The sequence below is a fragment of the Corapipo altera genome, unplaced genomic scaffold (genome assembly GCF_003945725.1).
Source record: "Corapipo altera isolate COAL_440 unplaced genomic scaffold, ASM394572v1 233, whole genome shotgun sequence".
Classification (NCBI taxonomy): domain Eukaryota; kingdom Metazoa; phylum Chordata; class Aves; order Passeriformes; family Pipridae; genus Corapipo; species Corapipo altera.
In genome coordinates this window covers 47841-58928 of record NW_020885168.1, presented here as the reverse complement: position 1 = coordinate 58928, position 11088 = coordinate 47841, and the positions used below count along the sequence as shown (strand labels likewise).

The window sequence follows — 11088 nt, the reverse complement described above, 5'->3', positions numbered from 1 at the left end:
CTGGTTTGTCATTTTTGCTGCTTCTTCAGTGATTTTGTTGGTTTTTTTCAGCCCCTTGTTGCTGACAGAGTTGCTTCTTGGGGACAGAATTGAGCAAATCGTGGTGCAAAGAGCCAAATAATGATATAAAAAGGACTTTAATTTGTTTCAGTGGAGTGGAATGAACAGTGATTTTGGGGGGAGCTGGAGAGAACCAGCTGGAAACCACGGTGGGCTTGGGAGGGATTGAACCTGGGCAGGAGCTCGGGCTGCACCAGGGGGGGTCTCACAACGTGAACCCTCGGGGGTCCTTTTAGGGGAATTTGTGGAATCTGTACAGTCATCACTGGGAGGCAGAAATCAGTCATCACAAAGGAGCAAAAATGACTGGGACTGAGTCAGTAACTGCACTGGGTCTCTTTTAGTTTCAGAATTAAACTTCAGTTTTGCAAATGTTAAAACCTTCACCAGCCCACTGATTTCTGGCTCAGAATTGGGTTTGGGAGGGATTAAACCCGGGCAGGAGCTCGGGCTGCACCAGGGGGGGTCTCACAACGTGAACCTTTGGGGGTCTTTTTAAGGGAATTTGTTGAATTTGTTCAGTCGTCATTTGTGAGGCAGAACTGAAAGTAGGACTGAAATTTTGGCTTGAAATGAGGGGGCTGAACTTGTGCACTGAGACATCTGCCATATCAAGCAGGTCCAGGCACCTGATAGCTTCGTTTATCAAATAACAAGCCTTTATCTCTAATGATCCCTCCCCCACTTTCGGGCTCAGCTCCAGCTCAGAGCTTGGGCAAGGTCTGCCCTCTGTCCTGTCACTTTGGAAACCCCCAGGGTTCGGAAGCACCACCCCCTCCTGTCCCATCCTGTGTTTGTTCCTTTTTCCTGCCAATTTAACTCTCTCACTGCTCTGGAAACGCTGTTATCTGAGCATTCCTTGAGCTTTCCTCCTGCAAATCCCCTCTGAGGGAATCGCTTTGTGCTTTTTTCACATCCGTTTACCCACAATCAAACCTTTGCAGCTTTCAGAGCTCACTTTGGCAGTGAAATATTGCTGTTTTACCAGGACACGTTCCTGCTGAGCTTCTGTTGGTCCGTTTGGTGCTGGTAATAACTTACACAAGACCCCAGAGGACCAAAAGCTGCTGCCCCTGTTGGTTTGGGGTGCAGGGAACCAGGTCGTGCTCCTGCAACAGTGGGAACGGGGAGGGGGGGGAACCAGAGCGGGGTTTCCTGTGAGCAAACGAGCTCGTGGGGAGCCACAGACGGAAAACCCGAGCAGAACAGGTGCTGTGAACTGTCACAGGCTGTTTTCAGTCCTGTGTGTTTTTGCAAAAGAGCCCCCAAAGCACAAACTCTGCTCCGAGCCCTCGGTGCCTCTTCTGAGCCCTGAACGGGCTCCTGTCCCCTGCAAACACTTCAGCTGCCTTTGAGCTGTGAGCTCTCAATGGCTTCTTTATTTAATAAAGTGCTTTTAAACTTGTCTTTCTCTTTCCTTTCTGCTAAATTTGTTGCGGTTGTTTTTTCCTCTTTAATCCTTCCCCCTCCCTCTGTCCTTTGTGTCGCCTCCTGCCCTCAGCTCAGAACAAAGTCCTGCCGGGGCTGCCCCTTTGCACCAATAAAACTTTGAGAGCCAGTTCCAACCCCACAGGGGCTGTTGTGGCTGGCTGGGCTGTGGCCCAGGAGGTCTCAGCTCCCTGCAGGTCCCCTCAGCCTCTCCTCTCCTTCCACCCCAGGCTGCTGAGTGCTTCCACCCCACAGAGCCCAGGGAACGTCAGCCCCTGAGGCTTCTCTGCAAGGATGGGGAAAGGAACCCAAAGGCCAAATTCTTCAAGCCAAGAGGAACCACTGAACACCTGCAGTGATCCAGAGAAAGAGCCCAAATATGGTAATGCTGGGAAAATCCCAAACGCTCCGAGGGAGAGCATCTCGCTCTGGGAGGAGCATCAGTGGGATGGGGATGGAGCCTTTGGGTGGGTGTGGAGCAGCCCAGGCACAGCTGCACTGAATTCCAGGCTGGGGAATTCACCTCTGGAGGCTGAAGATCCGTCTCCAGGCCCTCAAACACACCTCGGTGACTCTGAAGGACTCCTGAGCCCCCAGAGGGTCCCTGGATGGGCCTGGGTGGGGCTGGGGATGGACTGAGGGTCCAGCACAGGAGGGCAAAGCAGAGGGGAGAGGAGCCAGGCCATCCTCACCCTGCTCTTTCCTGCCCCAGGCTCCTACAGAACCATGACCGGCCACAGAACATCCCCCAAGATGCGTGTTCTCCTCGCTCTGTGTGTGCTCCTGGGGATCCTCAGCTTCAGCCTGGCTGTGACAGTGACCAGTGAGTCCCACCCAGGCACCCCCAGGGGGAGGATTCCAGGACCTTCCGGGTACCAAGGGAGGCTCCCAAAGTGGGTGACTCCCTTTTTCCCTGCACTTTGCTCCAGGCACCTGCTCCTCCCTCAGTTATACCTTTCCTAAGAGCATCATCCCCAGTTTCCCTCTTCCAGCTGCTGGAAAAAAAAAACAACCAAGGAATCAACCCCATTTTGCTGCTTTTCAGGGCTGCCCACGTGTCTGACTCAGCTTTCTGTGTTTCAGTTCTCAGTGTCAGACCCCGTTTCTCTGAGCTGGAATTCTCCCACGTGTGCCCAGACACCTGGCCTGGTTTCCAAGGAAAATGTTATTATTTTTCTGAGGCTGAGGGCAACTGGACCAGGGGCCAGGAAAGGTGTGAGGCCCTGGGAGCTTCACTGGCTACCATAAGCACCAGGGAGGAACTGGTGAGGACTGGGATGAACTGGTGAGGACTGGGCTTGAGCCTGTGCAGCAGCACCGGGGTGGGAAACACGGGGAAACCAGGAGGATAAAAGCAGCCCCAAACCCCCCAGGCTGGCCCCAAAGTGCTGCCAGTGCTGGAGCCGGGAGCCAACCCCTTGGGAAAAGCCCCAGGTCTGGCTGGGGGTGGGCACAGGAGGGGAAGAGGAGGTGGGGAAGGCAAGACTGGCCAAAGCCAACATTTCTTTGCCTTCCAGGCCTTCCTTCTGCGCTATAAAGGTGAAGCAAACCACTGGATCGGGCTGGAAAAGAGGGATAATGGCTGGGAGTGGATCAATGGCACAGCCTTGAACAGCAGGTGGGTCCCTGTGTCCGTGCTGGAGCCCCAGGGTGGGCCCAGGGATTTCCTGGAGTCTGGGATGCCCCATCCTGGGATGGGCACCTTCTCCTGCCCCGTGTCCAGGCAACTCCTGGCTTTCCATGGGGGGTTGGGATGGGCCGAGGTCGCTGCCCCCCAACCCTGACCAGAGATTTAGAGACCCCCCCAGCCAAAGCCCTTCTCTGCTGGAGAGGAAATCCCAGCTCTTCTTAATTTTTTGGGGGGGAGTTTCCTTCTTTTCCTTTTCCCTTTCTGACTCTGGTCCCGTTGGCATTTGCAGGTTTGAGGTGAGGGGTGGGGGCCCCTGTGGGTACCTGAACCAGGGCAGGATCAGCTCGTCCCTGTGCCACACGGAGAAGAACTGGATCTGCAGCCGCCCCAACAACTTCGTCCTGTGGGAGGGGAAATTAAGAGACTCCAAATCGGGACTTTCAGCCTAAATTTCCGGCCAGACGATGGAGCTTCACCTCAGCACTGTAACTGGAACTGCTGGGGGAGCATCCCAGTCGTCTGGCTGTGAAATTTTCGCTGAATCCAGAAATATGTTGAGTTGGAATCCAGCTGTTCCCATGGGTCCAGAGGGACCTGGAAAGTCCTCCAGCAAAACTCTGGACACTGTCTCCCATTGCACATCCACGGCTTGCACAGGGTTGCAAAGGAAAGGAGGGATGGAGCCGCTTCGCTTAGCCTACCCATAGTAATGGTGTGTATAAACCATGAAAAAATTGCAATAAAATTTCTTTTTGTACCACACGGGGTCCGTTGCCTGATTGTGGCAGGTGGAAGCATCATCCCAATTTCCCAACGTCTCCAGCCGTGGCTGGGGAGAGCTGGAAAGGGGCTTTTTGGCAAACCCACTTGTGGTCACTGGCACAGATATCAAGATCCAAGCTCTTGCCTTTCAGGGTCCCACACCCTTCATCCACCTCCAGCAGGTCCCCAAACCTGCATGACAAAGGGTTTGTTGGCTGAGAGGAGCAAAAAGTGTCCCAGTCCTGCCGGAAAGGAGACAAAGGGGTGTTTCTCTTGCCCTTTTCCTGCACCGTTTCCCGGGGGAGGTGCCCGGCTGTGAGGGCGGTCAGTGCAGGGCATCCTCCCCTCTGCCTCCTCCTTCCTCGACGACAACCTCTCCTCTGCCTCCTCCCCGCCTTCCTCACTCACGTCACGGGCCTGTCGGAATAAAAGGCTCCGGCGGTCAATAAATCACCGGCGGCGAGCGCGTGTTCCAGGTGGAGGTGGGAGCGCGGGGGCTCGGGGAGCGGGAGGGGGAGAAAAGGGGGGTCCGGAGGGTTCTCCCTGCCCCGGGTGGAGGGTGTCGGCGGTGCTGGGAGCGGGCTCTGGGGGTGAAGTGGGCTGTCCCTGTACCCGACCGTGCGCCCCCGTCGGGGATCGTCCCGGTGCCTCCCGGTCGGGCAGAGTTGGCTGCCCCGTCCCCGGTGCCTCCCGGTCGGACAGAGTTGGCTGCCCCGTCCCCGAGAGTGTTCCCGGCCAGGGGGGACCGGGCTTGGAGCCACCGGGGCTGCTGCGAGGTGTCCGGGGCGGCGGGGGGATGGGATGGGCTTGGAGGTCCCTCCCGTCCCAAACCATTCTTGGATTGAATTGCGGCGATCCTGCCATCCCGGGGCTGAAGCCACCGCGCTGCTGCTTTTCCTGCGGGTCCTTGGCACGATTTGGGTGCAGTGACTCATTGTCAGTGCTCAGTGCACCTGAGTGCTCCAAACTGGCCGGGCAGGAGCCGCTGGGCACAATCCCCCTCTCTGGACTGTTCTCGACTTAATCTCTACAGTCTGACACAGTGCTCCTGTTAAAGCTGCACTCAGAGAGGGTTAAAGCTGCACTCACAGAACTGCCCTCACAGAACTGCCCTCACTGAACTGCCCTCACAGAATCGCCCTCACAGAATCACCCTCACAGAATCACCCTCACTGAACTGACCTCACAGAACTGCCCTCACTGAACTGCCCTCACAGAATCACCCTCACAGAATCACCCTCACTGAACTGCCCTCACAGAACTGCCCTCACAGAATCACCCTCACAGAGTCGCCCTCACAGAGTCGCCCTCACAGAGTCGCCCTCACTGAACTGCCCTCACAGAACTGCCCTCACAGAGTCGCCCTCACAGTCACCCTCACAGAACTGCCCTCACACAATCGCCATCATAGAGTTGCCCTCACAGAGTCGCCCTCACAAACTGCCCTGACAGAACTACCCTGACAGAACTGCCCTCACAGAACTGCCCTCACAGAGTTGCCCTCACAGAACTGCCCTCACAGAGTCGCCCTCACAGAGTCGCCCTCACAGTGAAGACACCGAAGGGACGGGTGTTGGAATCTGTGTGTTTATTTTAGGACAGTTTGGTTGCAAAGGAAAGCAGTGATGGAGCCGCTTGGCTTATTGTCATCTACAGTAGTATAAAAGCATAAAAATAACACTTAAGTGTAGGGACTGAGATTATATGACCCTGGGAGAAACTTAAGTGGAACTTGCAAGATAAATGCAGATGTGGTGATAAATCTGTGTGTGTGTGAAATTGCTTGGGAGTATTTTTCTCCTGGGCAGAGAATGTTTAACTAAAAAGTAGATATAGAGAAAAGTCACTAACAGGAATTTACTGCTGATGTAACGGGGTGGATAAACCATGAAAAAATTGTAATAAATTTTTTTTTTGTACCACACGAGGTCCGTGCCCGAGTGTGTCACGTTGAGGCATCATCCAGCTTCCCAAACGTGGGTGAGGAGAGCTGGAAAGGGGCTTTTTGGCAAACCCACTTGTGGTCACTGTCACAGACATCAACCTCCAAGCTCTTGCCTTTCAGGGTCCCACAGAACCCTTTGTCTGGCTCCCGCAGGACCCCAAACCTACACAATGAAGGGTTTATTGGCTGAGAGGAGCAAAGTGTCCCATGACCCCAGTGTGCTCCATAACCAACCCCAACGTGCCCCATAACCGACCCCAATATGCCCCATAACCAACCCCAATGTGCCCCATAACCAACCCCAACATGCCCCATAACCAACCCCAACGTGCCCCATGCCCCCAGTGTGCCCCAGGACCCCAACTCTTGGTCTGCAGGGTGTTACCAGAGGAATAAGAGACCCTTGCATGGCCCCCAGTGATGTGTGGATGTGGATCGGGGTCTCAAATGAATCAAAGCTTATTTTTACCCCCCCAGACCTCGGACACTCACCTGTGGGGGTCGTAGGGGGTGTCGTCCACCCACGTCCACTCCTTCTGCCGTGACCTCAACCCGACCCACACCGACCATGGGCTCCCATCTGTGACACTCTCGACGTTCTCCTGGGATGTGGAAGAGACCAGTTGCTCCAAAAAAATCTCTGTGGGGATTTCCTGACCCCCCAAATCCGTGGGACACAAGCGTCCCTGTGTTCTGAACCCCAAACTCTCCTGCTGCTGGGAGCCTTTGCCCCCCTAAAAACCCAGGACTTCGGGGTCCTTCCCAAGCCTTTTCCTCCCTGTTTACCATTTCTGTCTCGTTCTTGAGCACCACCAGCTCAGAGCCCTGATCTTCGCAGCTTTTCCTGCCCTGGGTCCAGTTTCCCGATTCCTTGGAGAGCCAGTAGCATCTCTCCCCACGGAGCTGCCAGTCCTGGGGGCACAACTTGCAGCCAGCAGGGGCTGGAGAGGAGGAAAGGCCACGAATGAGACACCCCAGAGGTGAGCAAGGTCTTCCCCGACCCCCCAAATGAAAGGCACCAAACCCTCGAGTCATTTCCCAGCATTGTGGTTTTTCTGCTCTGCCACCACAGAGGAGGAGGAGGAGGAAGAGGGAGAGGAGGGGGAAGAAGAGGAGGAGGAAGAAGTTGGTTGGTGAGAAACATCCCCCCTTGGGCTGACCGTGCTCCTCCGGGGAGGTGGGGCCGCCAAAAAATCGCACAGAAAAGAGAATTCTCCCTTAAAAATGCTCCTTTTTGCCAGAGAACCCTCAGTGCAGGGTCTCCTCGCAGGAGGAGCCCCCTGAGGTCCCACCTGAGCCTCTCCCAGCAGAGCCAGGTGGGAAGGGGGCTCACCTGGGGGGCTCTGCCCCTGGGGCTGGCAGAAGTACTGCACCAGGGATGGGAAGATCCATCGCTCCGTCTGGTTCCTGGCCTGGCTCTCAACTCTGGGGTCACTTTCAGGACATGGAGAGCCCTGAAAAACTGGGAGCAAAGACCTGGGGTGAGAAGCTGCAGCCAAACCACAAACCCCACAGAGCCAGGGTGGGTTTTGCCCCGCAGTTAATGAAGTTGGCCCAAAGCCCACAGATCTTGCCCTCCTCCCTCATTTGGGGGATGCTCCAGGTGTGCCCAGAGGGGGTTTTGCTCTTGGCTCTCGTGTCTGCACCAACCCTCCGGGGCCTGAACCGCTGCAGCAAACCCAGATTTCCGCTCCCAGGCCTCTGCTCGCCGGGGTGTGAGGTGGAGATAAGAGCTGGTTACTCACCCCTCACGCTCAGGACCACCACCAGCACCAGCAGGACGAGGTGCCCCAGTGCCCCGGCTGTGAGGAGGACTCTGTGCCACCACGGGCATGGGGCAGGAGCTGGAAGAGGCCACATTTAAGCTCAAAAAAACATGAAGAAGATTGGGTGTTTAGAGCAAAAAAAAACCCCAAACCCCTCTGCTGAGCTGTGAGTTTGAGCAGAAGTTTCTGGTTGCTTTGCTTCCTCCAAAGCCATAAATCCCCCCTGACAGGGCTCGAGCCAGGGCAGCACCCCCGGGGGAGATTGGGGGGCTCAGGGGGTGCAGCAGCCTCGGGAGCAGCCTCGAGGACCCAGTGCCAGAGGGCAGGACCTGGGAACTCCCAAACGGGCTCAGTTTCCAGCTGGGAGTTGGTGGCCGCGGGTCCCTCCAGCCCTCGACTCCTCCGGGGTCCGGACGGGGCTCGGCCCCTTCCCTGCCCTCCCAGGGGTGGGGGCTCCCCTGGGGCTTCCTGGGGTCTCCTTTTGGCCACCAAGTGAAGGGTCTGGGAAACAAAACTGTTCCAGTTCTGGAGATTTTCCAGCCTCTCCTGTCCCTGTCCCACTCCGGACAAGCCCAGACCCCATTTCAAAGGCCACCCCGTGAGCTTGGAAACCTGAACGTGGGGATGGAGAAGCAAAGGGACCCCAAAGGTAACGGACCCAAAACTCTCCCCAGGGCCTGAAATGAGCCCTTTTTTCCCCCAAAATACACTCACCAGGACATTTCTCAGCCGGGGAAGGCTCATTCCCAGGATTTCTTAGATCAGCATAAACGATTTCCCCAGCCATGGTGGCTCTGGAGGTCGTTGGCGTGTCCCGAGAGCGGCACCAGCCTCGGACACCTTCTCACCCCGTGACCAACGTGCGTCCGGTCCCAGGAAATGGCACCAACCAGGCCTTTTATGTTTCTTTGTTTTTTTGAACATATCTCTGTATTCTGCAGCCTCCCCTGTGCCTGGGGAAAGGGTTTAGGGTGTCCCCAGCCAGGAGGAGGAGGGGGGCTCACCTGGAGGTGCAGGAACACGCGCAGGGTTGGGCCGAACAGCGGGGAAAATTATTAAATTAATTAAATTAATTTATTAAATCAACTTAAAAAGCCTCTGATTGAGGTTTTTAGGGGGTGAGGCTGAAACGTGACAGGTGGTATTTGGTGTTGCTTCCCCAAAAAGCATCTTATGGAGGGGGGGGGTGGCAGAAATGCTGCAGCCATGGGAGGGTCAGAACCAGGCAGGGCAGGAGGAGCTGACACCCCCCGGTCATTTAGGGTTTTTTTCTCACTTGTCTGACACCCCTTTGTCCCACTCAGCCCCATCGGTCGGGAAAGATCCAAGTCCTGGTTTCTGGGGTTGCCCCCACAGTCGCTTTTGGGGTCCTGCGGGGGCTGCGGGGCCGAGGGAATGTCCGCGGGAATGTTCACGGGAATGTCCCGGGAATTCGGCTCGCGCGCATCCCCTGCCGGCCGCGGGGCACAAACGCACCCGATTTCCCTCCGAAAAGGGGGGAAAAATCCGGCCCCAAATCCCTTTTGCCCGAGCGGAGGAGGGGGACACAGTTCGGGCGGAAAAGCCCAAAAATCGGTTTTGCCCAGCTCGGGAAGAACAAACCAAACAGAAGTGAGGTGGGACCCCCCCAGCAGCACTTGTGTGCCGTGTCCCCCCCTCCCCTGAAGCCCTCCAGGGTGACTGGGCAGACTGGGAGCACTGGGAAGCAGCCCCGGGAGCTCCAAGGCTCCGACATTTGGGATGGAATCCCGGGAGGAAGGGACAGGGGTGGATTTCACAAGGTTTTATTGCAAAAGTGAACAAGGTGACAGAGCAGAACAGCAGCAGCTACTGGTGGGGTACCACCGACCTGTATCCAAGGTGGGATCTCCTGCTTCACTCCTGATGGGCAGCATCATAGATGTATACAGGGTTAGGGTACAACTGCGGACTGTTAGAGAAGCAGGATGAGTTCTGGGATGGTTCTAGAAGGAGAAAGAAACCCAGAGCCCCCAGTCCAGGCAGCCACACATCGGCTTCCACATCATCTCCCCTCCCTGCAGGCTCATCCCCTTCAGCCCAGGCACTGAGGTGGCCCTGAGGGGTTGCACTGAGGTATCCGTGGCACCAAACTCTGAGGTGATGCTGATAAACAACTGCAAGGCAGGTGGAGAGCTGAGCTGTGCTGGGAGAAGATGCAAAGCTGAGAATCTTCAGGATGGAGAGGGTCCCGTTCCCACCATCTATCCCAGGCGATGCTGGGGTCTGTTGCAGAGGAAAGGCCGCTGAGCCGAGCAGAGCCCGCTCCTGAAGCGCCGGTGGCCCAGGAACACACACTCTGAGTCACCCAGGACGGGGACCCTGCAAGGAGGGGCAGAGACAGCGCTGGCACCACAGGGGGGGACAGTCTGTGCCCCCCTGACCACCCATCCCCGGGACTCACGAGGAGTTGTAGCTGCTGCCGTCCACCCACTGAAACCTCCCGCCCCGTCTCCGCAGCCCGAGCCAGTAACCCAGGCTGTCATTGAGGCGGGAGAGGAGGCCGGGTCTGAGGAGTACACGAGGGCTCCCCGGCCAGTTGCAGCCCTAAAAAAACAGGACTTTGCTGCTCGCCTTGGAGGTGCCCAAGGGGGATAAAGGATCCCCTGCCCCAACCCCACCCCGTGCCCCCAGCAGTGGCTCTGCCCCCCTCCTCGAACGGGGCTGTGTTTGGGGTTTGGATGCCCTTGGGGACCTGGATGTACCCCCGTAACCGCCCCGTCCCGTGTTCCCCTGGCTCCCCCCGTGTCCCTGTGTTCCTCCGTGTCCCCCCTCCTCTCCCGTGTTCCTCCATGTTCCCCCTCCTCTCCTCTCCTCTGTCTCCCCGTGGCCCCCTCCCGTGTCCCCCCTGTGTTCCCCCGTATTCCCCGTGACCCCCCGCGTCTCCCATGACCCCCCGTGTCCCCCCCCTTGCCCCCCGACCTCTCCCGTGTCCCCCCCTCATCCCCACGGGGATTTTCCCATCATGCCCCGCGCGGGACTTCACCTCCCAGCGGCCCCCGCGCCCCCCCCGCGCGCAGTGGGCGTGGCCTCCGCCATCTTGGCGCGGTCCCTCAGCGGCGTGAGGGGGGGGGGGGCACGTCCGGCGGCTCTTAAAGGGGGCACGGCCCGGGGTGGGGCCCCCTCGGCGCGGGATGGAGCGCGGAGCGGCGGAGGAGGTTCGGGGGGACGGGGAAGGGGCGGCGGGGGCGGCGGGAGCGGGACGGAGCCCCCAAAATCCGGCTCTTCCCCTCCCGCCCGCCGCCGTTGTGCCGCTTCCCCCCCCTCCCCGCTTTAAGGCCCGGCGGGGGGGAACGGGCGGCGGGGGGGGGCCCGGGGGGGACGGCGAGGGGAGGGGCTTGTGGGAGGCGGGGCTTTGTGGGAGGCGGGGCTTGTGGGGGCGGGGCTTGAGCCGGCGCGGGCGGGGCCAAGAAGGAGGTGGCATCGGGGGGACGAGGGGCGGGGCCAAGGCGAGGGGGCGGGGCCTGGGGCGGGGCTTG

General features: G+C 58.1%; 2 protein-coding genes across 3 annotated transcripts; one reads left to right on the top strand and one right to left on the bottom strand.

Moving 5' to 3' along the window:
- Window positions 1-396: 396 nt before the first annotated feature.
- Window positions 397-3610, top strand: LOC113940045 (C-type lectin domain family 2 member B-like). 2 transcript variants are annotated; one of them, XM_027631111.1, is made up of 6 exons: window positions 397-1217; window positions 1719-1870; window positions 2201-2311; window positions 2572-2753; window positions 3006-3106; window positions 3408-3610. In XM_027631111.1, the coding sequence occupies exons 2-6, from the start codon at window positions 1783-1785 to the stop codon at window positions 3565-3567; spliced, it is 642 nt and encodes a 213-aa protein (XP_027486912.1). In that variant the 5' UTR covers window positions 397-1217; window positions 1719-1782; the 3' UTR covers window positions 3568-3610. The 2 variants fall into 2 exon arrangements, with proteins under 2 accessions (XP_027486912.1, XP_027486913.1); XM_027631112.1 differs by lacking the exons at window positions 397-1217; window positions 3006-3106 and having other exon boundaries at window positions 1637-1870; window positions 2572-2773.
- A 1843-nt stretch (window positions 3611-5453) lies between these two features.
- Window positions 5454-10132, bottom strand: LOC113940044 (killer cell lectin-like receptor subfamily B member 1B allele C). Its single transcript, XM_027631110.1, has 8 exons — window positions 10014-10132; window positions 9441-9931; window positions 8306-8595; window positions 7571-7669; window positions 7159-7287; window positions 6612-6766; window positions 6318-6427; window positions 5454-5988 (listed from the first exon to the last, which is right to left on the bottom strand). Exons 3-8 carry the CDS (start codon window positions 8376-8378, stop codon window positions 5826-5828), a joined length of 729 nt encoding a protein of 242 aa, XP_027486911.1. The 5' UTR covers window positions 8379-8595; window positions 9441-9931; window positions 10014-10132; the 3' UTR covers window positions 5454-5825.
- Between the last annotated feature and the right edge of the window lie 956 nt (window positions 10133-11088).

What these genes read in the sequence shown, in the direction of transcription:
- LOC113940045 (XM_027631111.1), top strand. Translation starts at nt 1,783, where the DNA reads ATGGGGAAAGGAACCCAAAGGCCAAATTCTTCAAGCCAAGAGGAACCA. An exon ending in AGAGAAAGAGCCCAAATATG is followed by an intron (nt 1,871 to 2,200) that starts GTAATGCTGGGA and finishes TTCCTGCCCCAG; the next exon opens with GCTCCTACAGAACCATGACC. An exon ending in GGCACAGCCTTGAACAGCAG is followed by an intron (nt 3,107 to 3,407) that starts GTGGGTCCCTGT and finishes TGGCATTTGCAG; the next exon opens with GTTTGAGGTGAGGGGTGGGG.
- LOC113940044 (XM_027631110.1), bottom strand. Translation starts at nt 8,378, where the DNA reads ATGGCTGGGGAAATCGTTTATGCTGATCTAAGAAATCCTGGGAATGAG. An exon ending in CCCGGCTGAGAAATGTCCTG is followed by an intron (nt 7,670 to 8,305) that starts GTGAGTGTATTT and finishes GGCCTCTTCCAG; the next exon opens with CTCCTGCCCCATGCCCGTGG. An exon ending in ACCCCCTACGACCCCCACAG is followed by an intron (nt 5,989 to 6,317) that starts GTGAGTGTCCGA and finishes TTCATTGTGTAG; the next exon opens with GTTTGGGGTCCTGCGGGAGC.